At 33.5% G+C, this 22,456-nt stretch overlaps 2 protein-coding genes across 5 annotated transcripts in view; both read left to right on the plus strand.

Annotated features, from left to right (window-relative positions):
- The first annotated feature begins 2,640 nt into the window (after positions 1-2,640).
- LOC125054725 (putative phosphatidate phosphatase) lies at positions 2,641-8,938 on the plus strand. Its single transcript, XM_047656767.1, has 6 exons — positions 2,641-2,750; positions 5,006-5,157; positions 5,773-5,961; positions 6,653-6,823; positions 7,473-7,649; positions 8,747-8,938. Exons 1-6 carry the CDS (start codon positions 2,681-2,683, stop codon positions 8,843-8,845), a joined length of 858 nt encoding a protein of 285 aa, XP_047512723.1. The 5' UTR covers positions 2,641-2,680; the 3' UTR covers positions 8,846-8,938.
- Positions 8,939-10,432: 1,494 nt separating this feature from the next.
- Positions 10,433-22,456, plus strand: part of LOC125051572 (hillarin) — a 41,637-nt gene continuing 29,613 nt past the window's right edge. The window contains exons 1-3 of one of the 4 annotated variants that reach the window (XM_047652118.1): positions 10,433-10,531; positions 16,604-16,821; positions 22,189-22,378. In XM_047652118.1, the coding sequence (XP_047508074.1) occupies positions 16,672-16,821; positions 22,189-22,378 (340 nt within the window). In that variant the 5' untranslated portion in view covers positions 10,433-10,531; positions 16,604-16,671. The other 3 variants (XM_047652029.1, XM_047652273.1, XM_047652193.1) reach the window with 3 other exon arrangements.

The raw sequence follows: 22,456 nt of genomic DNA on the forward strand, positions 1-22,456 counted from the left end.
TATAGCATTATAAATGAAAGGAACAGCTATATAGAACGCTTTTACACTCAATCACCAGTGGTTGAGGTGATAAAGGCCAATAAATATGTTAAGAAATAAACAATTTATTGAACTTATAAAAACGAATTAATCTTTCATAGTACTAAATTCAGTCTTGTTCAAAAATGTATGGCTAAAAATACAGTAGTTGTTCGGATTAATAACTGCAACTGAGTTTCATCATCGGACGTCGAGGCAGAATACGAAATGCCCCCCTATCACCTCGACGTCAGTCGTTCCGGAACTGAGCGTTTTAAGGCAGTTTTTGCCGCGCACCACCACTATGTGGAACCAGCTGCCCACTGAAGTATTTCCGAACAAATTCAACTTAGGGTCCTTCACGAAAAGACCGTACCAATTCTTAAACGACCGGCAATGCACTCGCGAGATCTCTGGCATTGAGTGTCCATAGGCGGTTATTTCACTCAAAATCACGTGAGCGTCCTGCTCGTTTGCCCCCTGTACTATAAAAAATCACATATCAATTACAATTACACTGCTTTTAATGATACGAAAAAAAACTGGAGGCCATAAATAAAAATCACCCAGTGCCAGAACCTTTTATATGTACAAGACTTTGACCACTTTCCTTTTAGTTATTTGCTATATGTCTCGAATTTTACGTTAAAACACGCAATTTCCTTACCATATTAATTTAATTGGGCTAAAAATCGTAACTCGAAATATACATGCAGCACATGTGTTTCTAGATAACGATTATCTTACGAACACGCCTCCACGACTCACGAATCACACCATAGCGGCTATTTTCTCGCATGTAATAGTGGACTATTTGTGATAAAAATGTGTTGCCATGGATTAGTTATCTGTGACAGGTGTGCCCTGAATGTATTATCATTTAGTTATTGACCAGAGTTTAACTATAAATTTATAATCTATAATCCTCAGTATTGGCCTAGTGGCTTCAGCGTGCGATTTTCATCCCTGAGGCCGAAGGTTCGACCCCGGCTTCGCACCAATGGACTTTCTCTCTACATGCACATTTAACACGTGAGGAAACCGGCCTTATACCCAAAAAGTCAATGGCGTGCATCAGGCACAGGAGGATGATCACCTACTTGCCTATTAGATTGACAAATGATCATGAAACAGATACAGAAATCAGACCCAGACCTAAAAAGGTTGTAGCGCCACAGATTTCTTTTAAATCCTCTCACCAAGTATAAGCCCAAGTCAAAGCGTTGGCCGGCCTCTGGCCCGTGGTCAGATGACCTGGTGATGGTGGAGGGAAGGCGATCGTACTGGAAATTTAGGCGAGAGGTCTATGTCCAGCATGAGACGACAACAGGTTAAAAAGAACGAAGTATATTGCTGCAGAAAACATTGATTACTCAGAATTTATCATAATTGATTTACGACCTGTTATAGTTTTATTGTTTCCAATTTGTTCTTAGGACCTGGGTTCGATACCAGGAGACAAAATTGTTCTCATAGCATTAACGGGCGGACATATTAAATTGCTAACCTTCGGGTTTTTTTTAAGTTTGTTAATGGCATTCTAACTATAACTCATTGGAGAATTCCTAAACTGGTTTTAATAAAGGTAACTTGAGATAATGTAAAATAAATTTAAATCTATACAAAACTATTCAATAATTGTAACCTACATAATACATATATTTATTATCATTTAGATCGGCGTAAATAAGCTATTTTTGTGGGACGGACGTCATATGACATGTTATTATTAAAATAAATATTATTTAGATAATACATATAGTTAACTTCGTGAATTGTGAATAGGTTAATAAACTCGGATTAAATTTAAACGATAACAGTAAATTAAAAATAACCGCATACATTTTTCTGTTTATTTCATCTGACTTTTAAAACGATAATAACGTAAACAATTTATTTTAAACGTGGAAAATTTTCTTCACAAAACACAGTTAAAAATAAGGAATGAAAATTAAAAGTTACCAAAAATAGTAATTAACTACTTAATAATATGTGGTGTTAATACCACCATCATCAGAGTAATGATGATTTAATTGTTAGCAAAAATTACCACTGCACTAATTACCAGTAAGCCCCAAATTCAGACATACACAAAGACATACTATATATTCAATCTATATTAAAAAACCTTTAAGTAAGGAATTAACTCATAACAGAAGTTTTTGAGTTCAAAAACTCTTTCACCATTAGAATGCTTCACTATTATCGAGTAACATTGGCTACTTTAATATTGAAAAAAAATGTCCTGCCTTACAAATTCCAAGTAATAAATTATGGTCACACGAAAAAAAACACTATTTGAAGATACTACATATTAACTTAATTTTTTTTTAAATTCAAATATATACATCTGTACCGAAGCTTCACGTGCTTTATTATGTACCCTAGGTGGGGTTTCCCCGACAAAATTGTTCTCACGCCGTCGTATTTTATTTATAGTAAAACAATTAATTTATTCTGTGGCAAAATAATTTAACATTAGAATACTATTGAAAATAGGTGATAAAGTCACACGAAAAATATCTTACGTCAGTTAAATTGTGTAAGCAAAACAGGACGAATATTAAACCATCTTCCTAATAAAGATAGTAATCTTACACCAGCTACATAAATACGGTACGAGGAGTGACTGGCTCAGTCTATCTGGTCTGTGTACGTCAAGATGTCGCGAGAAGAGAGATCTATGCATTTGCTGAGAAAATTCGTTATCGACTGCTTTTGTATATGTACACGTGAGTTGAAGTAGCCTTTTCCTTTAAGTATTAATTTTCAGAACTTTCCTGTTATTTTTCACTTAACAATCGTTCAGTTGCTTTTGAAATCTTTATATATTTAATTTCAGTATATTTTAATTAATTTGAACTATTAGTACCTTATAGAATATTCCTAAATCTAAAAATAATATCTAAAATGGGTAAATATAAGTAAAACATATCGCGCACCATATTTTAGCTTCTCGCATTCATTTTATGGAATAGTTGTAACAAATAATATATATGTTCTATATATATTTGTATGTGATATAACTTGTACTTCAATGTTATTCCAATTTTTCTTAATAGGCAAGTAGATAATGAACCTTCCTTTTCGCCTTCCATCGAACTACGCATGAATAAAAACCATATAATTTTACTGACAGCAAAAATACGACGAAAAGTTTACAATTAGTTTTTTACCGAGTTATTTTAATATAAGCTTTACTAAAAATATTTAAAGCATTATAATGATTTTGTAATAGTATTTTACGCTACTTAACTCTTTTTTATGATCAAAATTCCACTTGCCGGATAATCTTTCAATATCTTAAACCATTACAATATTTCTTGCCTTCGTAACATGGTAATGATGTCCAGTAGCACATTTGGATCACAGATTTATTTTTGTTTCCTTGTTAAACATTCTTTATAGTCTTGAAACGCCGTAGATTTTTTTCTCTCAAGCATGGTATGAGTGATCTAATAGTGCACAGCTGGTTTTCGAACCCACAATCTCAAAGTTGAGAGTTCTAGTAACAGCATTCCTTGGCTCAGTGCTTAAGGCACTTAGGTCGTAGGTGAACCAACGCTTTAATAACTGTTTCGGATTGGTTGGCAATGTATTGCTTTCTTGAACGATTACAAACATTATTTACGTACAAATTGAATTATGTGCGCGTGATAATTTTCACTTTATATGAAAATTTTATTCATGCATTTTTTATTAACTCTGAAAGCGAAATGATATTTTCTCTCACGAAATTTTCACAAATCGTCTGGTCAAAAGTAATTTTCTTAGGGTTTCTCCTTTAAACTATTTAAATTTTCAAGCAACCACAAAATAAAAACCAAAAATAATAACTAAAACTAAATATAAACAAACCTCATTATGAGCATGATAAACAAATTTACAGTAAATTTGAAAATTGTTGTAAAATATATCAATTTTTAATTCAAAATTAGGAAACTCGTTACACAAAAATAAACTTGATAAAATATCAATGGAAAGTACATTTTAAATGAAGATATTCAGGTCATTATGTTATCTCTAAAATAATATCTAAAAAAAATTATGCTTTAGATATTTTAGGAATGTAATATAAATATCTTTGCTTGGGGTCGATACTGTCATGGACGAGTTACGTGTTTGATAAATGATAGGATATCTTAGGAAGAGTCATGCATCGATTCCTCGTTTGATATTAATACGTTTGACGATAAGAATGTCTTATTATAGAATTATTGTATTATGAGTTTCATACTACTTCCTTTTGTACCTTATGAAAATGTTGAAATTCAATTCTTATTTTGAAAATGACTCGCCATACAAAATCTGAGATATTAATCATAGAAGAGTCTTTCTTCCAACATCGACTGGTTACCTTTGGAATAGGGACACTTGGGCCGTGGGATCAAGTAATTAAAGATTTAAGTTGGCACGTTTTAGATAATACCGGTGATCGGTTTAACGTGGCAACGTAATAACAAAACATTGATGAAATGATTTCATACTTTAATGAATAAAATTAAATAATTTTATTAAATTATCACTATTTTGTATGGATATAAAGAAGGAGTGAATCCTCGCACGCATAGGCCAATCGAATGGAAGAGAGATAGATGCGACGCAAGCGTACAATGAGCGTAACGGGACAATGAGTCATGTGATTCGTGCGTGCCGGTGTTCATTGATTTATCTAACATTGTCACGTCAAAATTAAGCTCAAACTCTACAACTTCTCTCCAGATCTTCATCATATATCTCTCATCGTTATGGCAGCATTCCTAGCAAACGTTTTCGCTCGACCTTTTTTTACTCCGACTTACTTTGCAAATACGGCTTGAGTTAACAAGCTTATGACATTCACAAATAACGTGGCAATTGGTAATAGAGTTTTTATAATCGGTTCAGTAGATCCAACCTAACCAAGATACAACCTCAAAACTTACAAATTTATAATTTAGTTTAGATTAATTTTGGTGCACAAAACATTACATTTTTGTATTTCCAGTGATTGCGCTGGTAATTGTAACGAGAGATGTATGGCAAGGATTTGAACGTGGTTTTTTCTGCGGCGATGAAAGCCTTATGTACCCCTACAAATCTGACACGGTTTCAACGGATATGCTGAGGCTGTATGGGATAGGCCTACCTGCTATAATGGTAAGAGATGAACTGAAAACTTTGATAGCTAATGCGCGCTTTATTGAGTACACGATTATACTATACTATACTATACACTAGCTTTTACTATAGAAACCTCACATCTATCGTTATCTGTGATGTGATGTCGTTATTATCTGTGATGAATCAAATTTAGTAAGCTTTGATAAATTTAAGCTATTGTATTATTTAAAATTTTCAAAAAAAAATTGTTATTGTCCCTTTCACTGTTTACATATGTTTCAATGGCTTTGGTTTGTTCCATTAGTTTTGTCTAAGTAAGTTATGTAGTTTTGCGCTTCTAGCACTCACCGTATCTATTTTTTTTTCTCACAGTGGTTGTCTGGAAGAGATCGCTCGAAAGCGATAAGTCCGCCAGTTTTAATAAAAAAATATACCACGCCACAATGTTGTTCTGAAATTAGTCTTTAAACTTGTTAATTAAATGTTTTTTTAAGGAATAAAAATAAATTTAAAACGTTTGGAAAAACGTATTTCTTCTTCATTTATTCGGCTCTCATGAGGTATCGGGTTCACATCCCAGGTGTTGCCAAAAATATACAATTGCGATCCTTCGTCCTTCTAACAGAGTTAGCACGATACTTATTCTTTCAGATTCTATTTTGCGAATGGATGTTACTTCGAAAAGAAGATGATGAGCCATGCTTCAAGTTTCCTCTGCCTTTGTGGATGAGGGGATTCTATTGCGTCTTTGCCTGCTTCTCGTATGGTATGTGTTTTGTTGAGCTGACAACAAATGTTGCGAAGAACGTCATCGGAAGACCAAGACCTCATTTCTTTGATGTAAGTAATTGATTTACAACCATCTTGAATTCTATGTACATGTTTACAGGGACTAAACTTTTTAAATTTGTTGTAATTTTAATTATAATAATTATAGGTTCTTTACCTATTGTAAATATTGTATCGTTTAATTATTTCTCAAGTTAAAGTAAATGTTTCGAGAAATATAGAGATTAATTAAATATGAATAACCATCAGTGGCGCTACAATCTTTTTAGGTCTGGGCCCCCGATTTCTCTATCTGTTTCATAATCATGTGTCAATCTAATAGGCCAGTAGGTGATCAGCCTTCTGTGCCTAACACACGCCGCGGCTGTCGACTTTTTGGGTCTAAGGCAAGCCGGTTTCCTCACCATGTTTTCCTTCACCGTTCGAGCGAATGTTAAATGCGCACATAGAAAGAAAGTCTATTGGTGCACAGCCGGGGATCGAATCTACGACCTCAGGGATGAAAGTCGAGAGAAGTTTGATCACCTACTATTAGAAATCACGGAACAGATACAGACATCTGAGGCCCTAAAAGGCAGCGCTATTGGTATTCAAAATCGTATCTGATAGTGGGCTTTAGTCCATATATAAATTTATGTATAAAAATGATAAGTAAGAATCCCTTTGCCAAACAAGTTCATTTAACATTTTATTTGATAAATGTTCCGAAATAAAAAAACTCAAAACATTTTACATATTTCAGCTTTGCCGTCCAAATGTAAATTGCAGCTTGTCACAGTGGCAACATCGTTACATAGAGAGTCATGAGTTCGAATGCACTGGCAATAATTACACTGATAAGTTCAATGACATGCACATGTCCTTCCTAAGTGGTCACTCCTCATGGTCAGCGTATACTATGATATATTTAGCTGTGAGTATATTTGTTAACTGTCTAGAATAAAGGGTCCTGTTTTGAGGCATTCCTCAAAAGGCCTCTTCAAATATAACAATTTCAAGAACATTTATTTTCAGAACTAGAGAGGTTTAAATAATTATTCACTAGATGTGTCAAATTTAACACAAAATTTTTAATACAAACCAAAGATATCCTCGTACTACAGCTTTGTAATACAAATTTCGAAAGAAAATTGTATATTTGATTGTTATGTTTAGGTTTTAATACACGATTCATTTAATAAATCTAAAGGCGTCTATTAATATAAAAGTGACATTTTATTTGTAAAAAGACGAAAGACATCTAATTTTTCCAAGCTAGAAGTTTTTATTAGAAAATTCAATTGTTTATTTTATAATTATTTATGTTTCCGTTTAAACATTCCCTGTACTTCCACAAATATTTCAAGATCATAATTAAACGAATCGGTCCAGCCATTCTTGAGTTTTAGCAAGACTAATAAACACCAATTAATTCTTATATTTATAGGTTAATACGTTCGCTGTATTCCTTACTTAATCTTCGAGGGCCTTAGTCTAAATTTGAGGAAAAGATCTAATTGTAAGCCTTTAAATAATTGAAATATATGTATATTTTATTTTATCGTAAATTACTAATATTTTAGCTATACCTGGAAAAACGAATGGTCTGGGGCAGCACTAGGATCTTCCGGCACGTACTCCAATTCACAGCTGTCATGTTAAGCTGGTACACGGCCCTATCACGTGTTACCGACTACAAACACCACTGGAGTGATGTTCTCGCTGGGTACTTCACCGGTCTCACTTTTGCTGTTCTCGTTGTAAGTTCATTATAATCTGCCACTTTACTTTTAAATTATTAGCTAGCAAAGTTACAACAACTTTCAATTTGAGCGTCGTGTACAGATAGGAAACATCTGGAGCGTTTAATCTGCTTCCACTGGTTTCCATCCAGTGCCTCCATTATAATAGTGTATAGTTTTGCGTGCTCTGTATCAGTGCTATGTATTGACCCAAAATTATGATAACTGATATTCAAACTAACCCACGATGTCCAGGTTATAAACGCGATTAAAGCTATGGAGAAAATATGTGTTTAAAAATCTTACAGTTATCAGCCCCTTGTAATAGAATATTCATGAAAATATATACCGACAGTTTTACTCTCCGAATCTACCAAGACAAGCCAGATTTTTCTTTGTTGATTTGTACCCAACTTGTCTATCACAACTATTCGTTATGAGATGAAATTTACTAGATCTTCGAAGAACATAGACAAGGAAAACATATTACTCAGTGTGTTCACATTATAAAATGAAATTAACAACAAATTAACGCAACAATAAAAACATTACATATACGTTTATTACTAAAATAATAAAATATTTATTGAAGCAGACAATCATAAGTGCATATGGTTATTACTGCAGTAGTTACAATATTGTCCGAAATATTATTTATTTTTTATTTATTTATTTATACTTCGTTGCAATAAAAATAAAAGAAACACAAATAACACAATACATAAAAAATATAAGGGATGCAACGGGCGGCCTTATCGCTAATAATCGATCTCTTCCAGGCAACCCTAGTTAAAGAGAAAACCTAAAAAAAAGAAACATGATGAGTAGGTTCAGTAGGTTCGTTGTAAAATATATTAATTCGTAAAATTAAAAAGGGCACATGCAGACATTGTAAGGGCAGGACAATCCATACTTCCCGCTATTACCATGCTGTTAGGGCATACATATCATATCAGAGTATTAGGGCAAGTCTTGATCCAGATTATTTTGTGTATTTACTGAAATATAACGATTATTGTTGAAAAGATCGCAAAAAATCGTGCCACAAGAAATCCATTCGAATACGTGCTATATTGTATACGTGTAAGTATTAATTGTACGCATTTTATTTACAGTGGACCTGGGGTACAGACCTCTTGCAGCCGAAAAGTAAGCATCAACTAGTTTCACAGCACGAGGTCTGTTCACACCAACAAAAAGCTGAATCAGCATAAAGTTCCATAATATCGAACTCATTTTCTGTTATAAATCTGTTCATGAACCCTCGAGATGTGCAAACAATTTACGTGAAATAAGGAAGAAAGAAAAATCTTTATTACACATATTAGACACAAAGAATGTGCACTAGCCGCCACACTAAGATTCCCTTTGTCGTGGATAGCACAGCACGTCTCTTCCATTTGACTTATTAATGTTTTTATAGGTACTTGACATAATAAATTCTTCATAAGACAATTATAATTAAACTACTGTTGCACAAACAGAATACTTCAAATAGGACAACATAGGTTAAAAATTAAAAATCGCTCCTGTAATTTTTTCTATAGCAATTGTGTAACATGAAAACTTATTTTATATGATTAAGACAAAAATATAAATTGTCTATTATCAGAAGAAAAATATGTCAAAGTGCTATAATATGGTAACATTAATGTAAACATTGTATAGATAGTTCTTAATAATGCAATCACATAGTATTTATTTTACTAACTTAGCTTTAAGAATAAATAAGGATCTCAATTAACGCCTAGTGAAAAATATCGGCAAATGTTTATGCTTTTGATAAAATAATTTGTTATGAACAATAAAAATTGTATGAATTTTAACGATATTGTTATCGATACTATGTATGTACACTTCTGGAGTTATTAGTTTTCGATGGAATCTATCAAAATTAAATACTATAATATAAATTGTATAAATAATATATTATTTATAATTTCTACCAATAAATAAATTTAGAGAAAAGTTATTTTTAATTGCGTTTTAAATGTATTCATTTAGAAAATATGCATCAAGCGCGTTGATATCTTTTATATGGACTGAAAAACGCACATCGGCAAATCAAGCCATTCCGAAATTCTTACAATGCTTAATATAAAATAAGAAAAAAATTAATTAACATGTAAATGATGTATACATAATAAATAACGTTAATTAAAGCTTTAATCACGCATATTTCTAACATACTCATATGGAACCTGCTTATATTTAAATTTAGATTCTAAATTCAAATTCCATTAACAGCTTCACCTGTAGTGCCATGACTTCGTGTTTTCGATTTCAATCCATTTCAGACTTTGATATATTATGATAAGGTACAGTTCTCAATGCATTTGTATAAGGCTGTTATAATCGTAGTTTACTTTCTCCAGCGGGCGATTTAGTTCGGAATGCCCCGTTGTGGCCCGCGCCGCTTCTTGTGAATCTCTCCTCAAAGATAAATTTATAACCTGTGCTATTTTTAATGAATCATGTATTAAAAAAAATCAGCGTATAACTTAAACATTTAAGTGGTCTGTTAAGATATTAATCGCATTATAGTTCTATTAATTTCTTTATATTTACAATTTTTTACATAAGTAAATTTATCTATATTTTTGGTTTTGTTACTTAAAGTCTAACTTGAAGCTTGATCAGTTCTCCAGATAAACAATATCCACTTTCCTAAAATAACGGATATATGCCACAAAATGCTCGCTTCGATAACTTTGTATTGTACAAAATCAGCCTCACAGAGTAACATTGCTAAATACGCAAAGCCTTCTGCGGCTTGCCTGTTGATTCTTTGACATTTCGACGCAACACTGGCCGTAAACAATTGCGGGCGGCCAGTGTTCGACCGGCCCCCGCAAGTGGCGCGCGTCCCGCGAATATTCTGACAGCTGTCAAATTAAAAAGTATGTGAAACGCCATAGCCAAGATTCGTTCTTTTTTCAAAAGTGAGCACGTATTCTAATCATTTATTGCCTGTGTCAGTGTTTTTTATTGTGAAATTGGTTGCCAGTGCGACAGCGTTGTATGAAATGAGGTTTTGTTAAAAAAGGTTTTTAGATTGCGATCTTATTAGATTCTTACGTAGGATAAATTTGCCGCCACTGCCATTAACTGTGTCTTATCAAAACCCAAAATCGTAACGCTAACAATGAAATATATATTACTTTTAAAATATGCCGGTTTTATCACTTAAGTAAAACAGAACGCTAATTAAAGCTGTCTTATAGATTTAAAAACCCGCATAAAACATCCAAAAACGTATTTTATTAGTCATTGCTTGCGATGTGTTAATTTGAATTAGGTTCAACGCAAATACCAATCGTAATCGCAACGAGGCGTAGGACTTATTCGTCCGTACCAATACCCACTAATATTTTTTCAATATACAAGACGTTTTTTGCAAGTTCTACTATGGTAAATATCATGCCCCGATGACGTCACTATGAAATTTCTAACCAAAATTCTGCATATGTTCAGTAGCCGTAAAAGGACTACAAAATTTAGTAGTCAAACGTGTGATTCTTACTTTAGGTAAGGTTAGGTTAGGCAAATCCTGACCAATGGACTTTTAGCGGCGCAATTAGCACTTATAGTGCCGCAAAAAACCGGCATATCATAGAGACAAATAGCAATCAGTGTCAACAGAAAAATTGTCGATGAAACAGAAAGAAATATCTGCCACATGACATTTAGTACTTTATAGTTTTTAATAAAATAGCTATTTGTATAGCCAAAGGTTTTTATGACCGAAATTGGTCATTTATAAGTTGGGCACACCGCCCTCGCTTATTTGGACTTAGCAAATAACCATTTTGGTAACCTGATCCTTTAGCCGTATATAGATTCGTCACAGTTTTATAAATTAAAACATAGTACAGTATCCTATAACACGGTAGATTGGTTACGCGTTATAGGAAACGCGTTGTAGAAGAACACGTGTGTATGACCCCATATAACGCGTTATGTACAAATTATTCACGTTGAGCTTTTCTCGTTAAGGGGGATTTAAATCGAATATAAAGAAAAAACCAAACAAATTAAAAATAAATCAGTGTTCGTCTCTGTTATTTTTATCTGTTACTCTGTTTCGTCGTATCTATACATTAGACATTCAGTCAGGACATTTTTTTTCATCTACCTGCATTCAGCCTCTTGGCTTTTATCAGATTTCATGACATAAATTTGTGGCACTTAGGGAATGCAAATCCAATAATTTGTCTTCCCTCATGGACAGGACAATCTGAAACACTGTCTCTTCAGGTCTCGTTTAGGTTTGGCGTAAGTTTGTCTGTTTGTCCACGACAAAACATTTTTTTAAAATAGTTTCTGAATCTTTTAAGATATCTATGATTCATTGAATAATATTTGATTTAATATTTCTGTTACTTAAATCCAAAGTGTGTGTATCTTACCTCACCTTGCAAAACGATAATGCAGCAAGTAGTTTTCATGAATGGTCCATTGATGTAGTAAAAGTACTTCGTCCCACAACAAACCTACATGCGTTGACCAACGCCAAAGTCACCTCCCACTTAAATGTGAAGGAAGCAATAAAAATGAAATCGACTTATGTAACTTGATTCAGAAACGTAACGATATTTCTGAAGGTCAAATTTTAAACTAGTCTTGTATATTCGATTTTTTTTTTTAAATTAGAGTGTTGTTGTAGACACTCACATTGCCAGAGGGCTCGCAAGTGCGTTACCGGCCTTTTAAGGAATTGGTACGCTGTTTTCATGAAGGACCTTAAAAACGAATTGGTTCAGAAACACTTTAGTGAGTAGCTGGTTCCACATAGTGGTACGAGAAAAACTGCCTTAAGAAACGCTCAGTTGTGTTGTCGTGAAACATTTAAATTTGTATAGTATTTTGCTATGTATGTTTGTTGCACCTGTGACCAAATCCTTTTAATTATTTGGAAACCGTACAACGGGTAGTTTAGATACTGCAATACTAGCACAATTTAAAAGTATAATAATGTATTTATTTACAATAGCTTGCCAACGCTCGGTACTCTCAATAAAAATAAAATACAACATTTAATGTGACAAGCACTTATAGGCATAACAAACACGAGATAAAAAAATTATAAAAACTAAAGGAAAATTTTATTTCAAAATGTGTTCAACAACAATATCTATACCTAGCTCGTTTATCATAATGCTCAATCTGGATATTGGTGAGTTTTGGACAAAACGCCTTCTTCTGAAAGGAGGGACAAATGAGGGAGAAAAGGAGGGCCTGGGGGGTATCTGGAGGGTACAGAAAACTTAACTTTAGTTAAAAACGCTATATAAATCATTATAGGTTTAATTTATTAAAGCAATTGAGTGACTTAGACACTTTTGCGATTTATTCATACAATATAGCAGAAGATAAAAACGATGTTCGGTTTGTTGAGTTGTTCAAATATTATCACTTTCTACGGTAGAAACTGGGCTGATTATACAGACGTATAGTTCAATAGAATTGAGTAACAAGAAAAATTACGAAACTGCTCCCAATCTATTACTAACACTCGGTTTGTGTAATGAATTGAATTTTTTTTAATGTAATAGGAATCAAACGGGCAGAAGGCTCATCTGATGTTAAGTGATACGTGTACACTAACATTGCCAGAAGGCTCGCAAGTCCGTTGCCGGCCTTTTAAAAATTGGTACGATTCTCTTGAAGGACCTTAAGTCTAATTGGTTCGGAAATACTTCAGTGGGTAGCTGGTTCCACATAGTGGTGGTGCGCGGCAAAAACTGTCTTAAGAAACGTTCAGTTGTGGAACGACAGATGTCGATGTGATACGGGTGGAATTTCGTATTCTGCCTCCGCGTCCGATGATGAAACTGAGCAGATTAATCCTAACAACTCCTCTGAACCCTCTCTGAATAGTATTGTAATGTCTCTTGGTGATATACTAGTATTCGCAAAAATTCTTAAAATTTGCGCATATTGTATTCAAAGATGACATCACTACAAATAAAACCATAAATGTTTGAAAACCGGTCGCATTTGTGTCACCTTTCTTAAAAATCATAGACCACCTACGACATAATAGAATTGAATATCGTATTAAAGCATATTTTTTAATATTCTATTTTCTAATATATCAGATGCTGGCAAGTTATAAAAACATAATAATAATTTATGTAAGAATATGGTACAAAAATGTTATGGTGATACTAAAGTTCGCATATTCTGCTATACTAGGCTCCTTTTTACCAATTCTTAAAAGGTCGGCAACAAACTTGCGAGCCTTCTGGCATTGTTAGTGTGCATGTATCACTTAACGTCAGATGAGCTTGGGGCGGCGAGGCTGTATCATTTAAGATAAGCCTCCTGCCCGTTTGCCCCCTGTTCTATAAAAAAATATTAACAATAAACTATAGAATGTTAAGTGAATATAAAACAAATTCATTTTCAATATATGACTGATTCGCATTTAATGGTAAAAATATTTTGAAAAAAGTCAATTTAAGCAGACAATTACAAGTCCACATGGTTTTTATTGTGTAAGTTACAATATTGTCCTTAATATTATATTAGTTAAGGCACATTCAGTCAAAAAAAAAACACACATCGCCGCAATAAAACCACACACAGTATGTCCATATTGTATGACAGTATGACAATTCATACGTCCATCTAGCCTTCCCTCTATTGCCGCCAGTATGGTGATAGAGCTCCCCCGCACGCGCCTCATCAATTATACACCTCGCTTGCGCATTGTGCCTTTAAAACAATCCACACCTGCACAACCAAACATTGTAGACAAGTAAAATTATTAATCTCAAAACTGACCACTCTTAATTACACTTATCAACACAACATTTGACTTTGACTTTACAGCAAGGAAATTCTAAATTTGAGTTTTGTGTTTAGGTCGGTCGGTCTAATTGATATATATGTCAAAATTTGGTATCAAATATGAGTATTAATACTATCACGAAAGCAACCTTAAAACCTGTTTGGTTTTCGTTTTTGTGCATAATTAACGAAAAATCATAAAATAAACTTTAGGACAAAGAATTTTTTTTGGTAGAATCGTGTCGTACACATTTGTAAAATTCTATATCCTACTAATTATTTGTTACAAAACGCATTATTTCTTTTGAAACACAGTACAATTAACAATCGTTTATAGCCGAGTATGGAATGCAGCTACATACAAGGAATACAACGCACAGATGAACGCTGTGGTCTATCATTATATCGGCACGCTCCAATAGTTATGCCTTCAACGTATGGAGCAAGTTATATGATATCTGCCGTTTCGGGAATAAAATATATTTATCAAAAAAATCTTACTAAAAAGACGACAATTTCGTAAAAAAGTCGTCATTATCAGCTGTTGTATAAACATAAATACCTAAATCATGGGACCTATACCTAATAAAAACTAATATATATATCATACTTCATATATGTTTCATATGTGAAAAATAAATTATCTAAAAATTGCGTTGGCTGGGATAAGAGCCGGCGTGTGGCAGGCACAGGAGGGTAATCACCTGTTTGCCTATTAGATTGACAAATGATCATAAAACAGATTCAGAAATCTGAGGCCCAGACCTTAAGAGGTTGCACCGCCACTGATTTATTTAATGGCATAAAGGCGTCGTTGTTTTCTGTAAATATGACTTTAATAAATAAATACAATCTGCACACATTTTATTAACCTTTTTCGATTTTTACCGACTTAAAAAAGGTGGTTATCAGTTTAACCCGTATGTGTGACATTATTATAATTGTATCTACATTAGGGATACCTGTTTAATCCTTATCTGTATGCCCTGGAATCCAATTTGGCTGCCAAGCTTTTGTGGCAAAATTTGTATACAACAGTGACAACGTCGTCTAATAAATCGATGCCTCATTGTCCCGTTACGCTCATTGTACGCTATCGCCGCATCTATCTCTCTTCCACTCGATTGGCCTATGCGTCCGAGGATTCACTCCTTCTTCGTGTGTTTTGTTATAACGTTGTCACGTTAATCCATTGTCCGTAAACCGACTTTACAGACAACTATTTTCTTTATTTTAATCTTAACAAGGGTTAAGAACAGCCCAAGTTTCATCGGCTAAGGAAAAATTTGAAAATTTCTAAATTCATAGCTTTTTCGGTATAACTCCTATATTAATAAAAATCACTCGTTCCCTTCCTCTTATGACTTAGACTACTCTAAGCCTAGCCTATTGCAAGCACTGATTTGCTAATAAACACCAGTTATTTCTGAAGAGAAACGGAAAACAATTGCTGGTCATTTAACTGCTCAATGTTATACTTGAAAAATTATCTAGAACATTTACAAGTATTAAACACATTTGAAAATGTGTACTTTATATTTTTTGCTACGACGGTTACTCAAAAAATACAAGACGTCAATTTCCGACATAAACAAAAACAAGGGAACTTAATTTTAAAAAACTATTCCCAACCTCAAGTCGGTATTTCCTAAAGTGCGTGGCGGCATATACCTACATATAGTAGCGTAACGAGGGGACCTTTAATCAATACAAACGCTATAATTAAGGCAAGGAAATGTTATTACAAATGTTTCTCCTTTAGTGTGTTAAATTACTGACATCGTATATAATATCCGTTTTCTTATTTCTTTGGTTATTCTTCTTTAATTTTATTTATAAGTATGCACATGCAAACTCATTCAATGACTTTATAAACATAGTTTCTCGTGATGTTGTGCTAAGCTTCTTTGAGCTAAGAATATATACGATTACCGTATATTAATAACATATAGGACAACAAATTAACGCAACGTTTTTATCGGCAATGTCAGAGCGTAGGTTTAACCGACATAATTTTTTTTAAAAAGGTCTATTATAAAATTCTATTTTAGTGTACTCAACGTTTGCTTTTTCATTTATATTTGTTGTGTTAAAGCTAGAAAAAATTATAAGTATAAAAATATAGGAAACCGAAAACCTTGTTATAATACGATATAAAATACGATCGCAAATTTCAGGGGTATAGTACGAATCATTATATTAAAGTGAAGTGCAAGTGAAGTGAAACTATGTCGTAAGTGTCACAATGTATCGGCCAAACTTTTACGAAAGCACCTGCTTTCGGTGCAACGAGATTGTGTACCAAGTGGACAGAGTTGGACCGCTAAAGGACTTCACATTCTTCCACAGTGGATGCTTTAAGTGCGCTGTTTGTGGCACAAAATTGACTTTGAAGGTTAGTAAAAACATACATAATGTACCTAATCTATTCAATTAAGCTTAATAATTATCATTGCGTTATCCTTAGTAATATTTATTATTTTTAATTTCTTTAAGTGTTCTATTATTAATAATTCAAATTATGGCCTCTGTGGCAGCTTACCTTTAATACTGGCATATTCCCTCGCTGTATTACGACAATTATTATTTTGAATTAATTTCTCCATTTTATACTACTACTAGCAGACTCGGCCAAGCGTTGCTGTGGCTAAGGTTTTTGTTATATTACATAGTAGTAAACTATTTAAGGGAAACGGTAGGAGAACACCAGTCATGGTGACCACCATGCTTTATTGGTGGTTATGCCATTAAATTGTAGCTTATGTGAAACCTTGGTACTTTCAACACAGCGCCATCTGTTAGAATTGTGACTATCAAATAATTAACAAATAATTTGCAATAAAATAATATTGCGGGTATAAATTGAGATGTAAGCTATCCTATCTTTTAAGTTAGATCAAACCGCACACGGTGTGCAAATTTGATTGAAATCGGTTCAGTAGTTTAGGAGTCCATAGCGGACAAACAACGTGACACGTAATTTATATATATTAAGATAGACATAAAGTAGTAACGTTCACTCTAGTGACTTAATTAACGTAATTATTATATCATTTTTTTTTCCAAGAACTGGAGCATTCTCTATTATAACTCATTGCATTTCTTTTCTTCTCTGTTCCGTTTTCTTAAAAAAATACCTGCTATGTTACCTCCCGTATCTTCATAATGTCACAACAGTTATATCATTTAGGGCGTCTGGAAGAAACTGCTTTTAGTAGTAAGACCGCCCATTATCATCCCTTGTCTTAATTTATATTATTTTTCTCCTGCTTTGTGTTATTGTGATTTAAATAAAGTGTGATTATTATTTTCTTGACATGTTCATATTATTATATCAAAATAATAAATGATTTCTCTTTCCGTGATAATATATATCATCACGAATTCACGATTTGTGGCATTTAGATGACCTTGTATATTGTCTTGCAATTTTCGTTTCCTACAATTGGCCTACTATGTAACAAAACCTGTTTTCTGTCGCACTAAGTAACAAACAACTTTATGTTGTTTTTGAATATTATTTTCCTTTCGTATACTTTGTGAAGGTAAACTGTTTCTCCAACGTAAAGGGAGGATCCTCGACCAGTCTAACTACAGACTGGTCTCGAAGGCGCCAGTTTAGTAGTGAGGCAGTATACGAAATTCCACCCGTATCACCTCGACGTCCGTCGTTACACAACTGAGCGTTTTTAAGGCAGTTTTTGCGCGCACCACCACTATGTGGAACCAGCTTCCCACTGAAGTATTTCCGAATCAATTCGACTTAGGGTCCAGAAAAGAGTGTACCAATTCTTAAAAGGCCGACAACGCACTCGCGAGCCATCTGGAATTTAAAGTGTCCATAACATCAGATGAGCCTACAGCCCGTATGCCACCTGTTCTAAAAAAATTGAGCTCAAAATATTTTGTGTGTATCTTATGACATCTCACATAGAATAGGAGATCTGATTAGGGTTATACAATTATTATATGTATAATATGTGTTGCATGAGGTTTAAATACACCTTATATAAAGACCGCGATCGACAGCGGTCTATATTGTATGGAATTTTGATATAGTCTTTCCATATGCGTATTTTTTTTATATAAAATATAGGCAAACGAGTCTACGACACCCAAAAAGGGCAGTCATCGCAGCCCATAGACACCCATAAAAGAACCCCATACCCATAAAGGACACCCACTGAAGCAACCAACAACTCAAGATTAGTTCGTACCAGTGCTGAAACGTATTGAATACAATTGTACAATAAGTCAGTGTCATTGAATTTCAAAGTAAATAAATATGAGTAATTCAGATCAGATGTTCTTGTGACTCACCAGTTATTAACCTGAATTATTACTCATGTATTATGTAATTCATATTTATTTACTGTTACAAAATTTTAAACCTTGGTACTATTGTAAAAATTTTAACGACTTCCGTGGTTTTTTTAAACAATTTTACCTGTGTTACATAAATCAATGGCATTCTTTATACATAAAACAGGCGGAAAATATAATACAATCTTTCCTCCAACTTCGTTTTTCTTCCCTTTGGAGTAGAGACTCTGGGTGTGTGCACTGGCGCTGATTAAAATTTTAAGTTAGCGCCTGGTAGATACTGCAAGTGACCCCAAAGCTGGTGCTTTCCTCGTTTAACGAATAAGTATCGCACTTCAACCTGGAAACGCTGCCATTTAAGCCGTTTCACTGTTATTAGGTAAACTGCCACAGGGATCAAACTTTTTAAATTTGTTTTAATTTTCTTTTTATTATTGCTATGTAGGTTAAGAAAATTGTAAATACTGTATATTTGTTTAATTAATATGAAACTTATCATATAAAATGTTTTGTCGTCTATCAAGAGCTCTCTAGAAAGGTGGGTGATGCTCTTCCGACCTACACTCGCAAAGTGGGTGTGGGGACTAAAAATAAAGGATTTTCATAATAATCCCTTCCCTGGCTTCAAAAAGGAAGTAAATATGTATCTCGGGGATAATGAAACATTCTAATGGTAGTTAAATTTTGGTAATTCCAGCTTTTGAGTTTATTCCTCACAAAAATACAAAACTTTCCTCTTTATAATAATAGTAGGTATATGTAATGCCCCTTCGAGTTGTACCCACGTCCTCGTGTAAACCTTTTTAAACGACCGGATACTCCCTTCAACATACATACATGAGTATGTGCGAAATAAAATATCTAGTTGATACAATTATTTATCTTGTTCCCGCACCAGGAACTTCTCTGTTGTAGGGTTTGTACAGTTCTTATTCAACACAAAAGTATTATAATCGACAAATTTGTTAGCCTTTTTTTATTGTTGGGAAATCAAGTTCGCCCCCGCGCCGGCTGGGGCAACTTCTACTCGGGGAGTGTGGGGGTCGTTAGTTAGCCTAAGCTAACCTTTACAAGTTCTCGAAAAATATACGCGCAATTAAAACATGTTATTAAAAATAAATAAATAAGAGAAATACAACGTAGAATTTGGATAGACCAAATTAAGGAAATGGCGAGATCTAGACCAAAAAACAAATGAGATACGTATATAAATGTGTTTAAATGTGAAATATTCTGAATTAAACGGCTATTATAATTATTAATCAATAAAATTCACAACTTTGCATACTAATTCGACACAGATTTGATACCTTAATTTTTTAATTAATGCATACGAAATGAATGAAAACGGTAATATAACACGGTCAGTGGCACAGCGTTAAAGGTTTCGAATTAAATTTTATTGTCCACGATAACTAAGCGTATCACAAACATTATTGCGTTAGCTTACAACCAGTATTGTCTGACCTCTCGTGACCTCTACGAATATGTCACTTTTATGATTACCTGTTTGTACATTGTTTTGTCTAAATATGAAAAATATGCAGAGTATATGTATAACTGGATTTTTCTAGACGTAAAAAACAATAAAATACTATCAATTAAATTAATCTATATATATAAAAGAAAGTCGTGTTTGTTACAACACTTATAACTCGAGAACGGCTGGACCGATTGCCATGGTTTTTGATTTGTTGGATTTGTTTGCGTCCCGAATAGCAGAATAAGCAATAAAATATCGGATAAGTTATCGAATAACAATAAATAAATTAATTAATTTTACGAATGCAAAAACCATATGGTGCCATCTGTTGACAAAACTACGCATCATTTTACGTCGAATTCGTGTCAGTTCAAGAAATTCCGATCTTGAGGTGAATGAGGAGATGCATAACCATGCTTTGATCCTGATCAAAAGATGTTGGATATCAGAAAGTGCTTAACATGCAGTAAAACTGCCATTCTTCTTTCGCAATGGCAAGCAATAAAACATTTCTGTATTTGCAAAAAAAGTTGTATTAAAAAAAAAAAAAAAAAAAAAAAATGTATTTATTCATTTCAAGTAGATATGCACTACAATGTGTGAAGATTTGGGAACCCTTTTAAGTAAGAAATACCTGTGTCAGGGTTCCCAGCTCTTCCTTAACAAACTTAAATATAATTCCGTATTAATGTAATACTTAACATTAATGAAATCCTAAAATAAGTTAAATTAAAGTAACAACGATATTATAAGGTTGTAGGGCGGAACGAAGTTAGCCAGGTCAGCTAGTATTCAAATAAATAGAACTGGAGGCGACAAAACATGTTTTGAGGCGTCCTTCAAAATCCAAAGTGCCGAAACCTATATTGAACCAATGGTAGAAACGTTAAATATAAATAAAATAATATATTTTAGAGATAAAAACTGCTACTTATAGCACAAAACTGTACTTTAAGAACGTAGGTAAGTTTTGTTCTATAATATTTTAAAAATTAAATTAATATTGGGAAAAAACATCATTAATTAAAAATCCCTTCAAAGAATTTGTAAGGAATGTATTTATATTTGTAATTTGAATCGTATTTGTGCACGGGGTCACTTTACATTGGACGATTACTTATTGTGTCCGTGAATGAGCTTCAAACGACTGTAACATGGCCTTTGTAATCGAGCCTCAATGGAAAACAATATCTATTGAATATTGATTTAGATACGTTTAAAAATTATTTACACACTTGCATGCCTTTATTTACACACTCTATTTTCTGACTTTTTAAGTGTCTACTGTTGTGTAACTATTATACTGATGTATGCGATGTGTATTCATCACACACAAATACAACAAGAAGCCTCCTTTCAGAAGAACGCGTTTTAGCAAAACCTAACCGATATCCAGCTTGAGCATTCTGAACAAGCGAATTAAGTTTTTATAATATTTTTTTCCTTTATGTTTGTTATGTTTGCCTACAAGTGCTTGTCAAATTAAATCTTGTATTTTATTTTTCTTCAGTGTGTCAAGCGTTGGCACTTGGCAAGCTTTTATAAATTAATACATAAGTGGCCCCCAATGCATATACATCAACCAATTTTTGTATACATAATCGTACCTGGCTAAACTTTGAACTTTTAATGTTTACGATTCAACGAACTAGTCAAGCATAAACAATAAGATATACGGTTTCTTCATACTTTAAGTAAATTTCGTATAATAATTTTATTAATGTTTTAAGTCATGTAATTAAACCTTCAATTACCTTTCACTGAACAATAATGACGCTTCCGTTTTCCCACGGCCAGTCATTTTCATTTTTTCTCCGGATTCCAAATTCAAATATTTATTTCCAATTCTACTTTCAAATTTTTTTAATCACCGTCAGCTACTTTAAATTTTTCTGATACCTAACTCACTTGATGCCTCGGCTTTGATGCTCTATTCACATTTTTTCTTCTTTCCAGACATACTACAACAACCAACACTGGACAGAGGATAAAGAAGTATACTGTTCGAGCCATGTTCCTAAAATCGGTCCTGGCCATCTTGACAACTCATCCGTGGGCATCCGAAGTGCACTGAATGTTCCAAAAAGTAACAACTATGTGAATGAACAGATCAGAGGCCACGCTAGAAACAGTCATGAAACTGAACGTGAGTATATTCTATAGAACTATAAAAATTACTTATCTATATTAATCATTTTGGTGCTGCAGGTTTTGTGATCCCGGA

This window comes from Pieris napi, chromosome 1 (genome assembly GCF_905475465.1).
Source record: "Pieris napi chromosome 1, ilPieNapi1.2, whole genome shotgun sequence".
Classification (NCBI taxonomy): Eukaryota; Metazoa; Arthropoda; class Insecta; order Lepidoptera; family Pieridae; genus Pieris; species Pieris napi.

Coding starts and splice junctions, on each gene's coding strand:
- LOC125054725 (XM_047656767.1), top strand. CDS start 2,681: ATGTCGCGAGAAGAGAGATCTATGCATTTGCTGAGAAAATTCGTTATC. Junction 2,751..5,005: donor CTGCTTTTGTATATGTACAC/GTGAGTTGAAGT, acceptor TTGTATTTCCAG/TGATTGCGCTGGTAATTGTA. Junction 7,650..8,746: donor TCACTTTTGCTGTTCTCGTT/GTAAGTTCATTA, acceptor TTTTATTTACAG/TGGACCTGGGGTACAGACCT.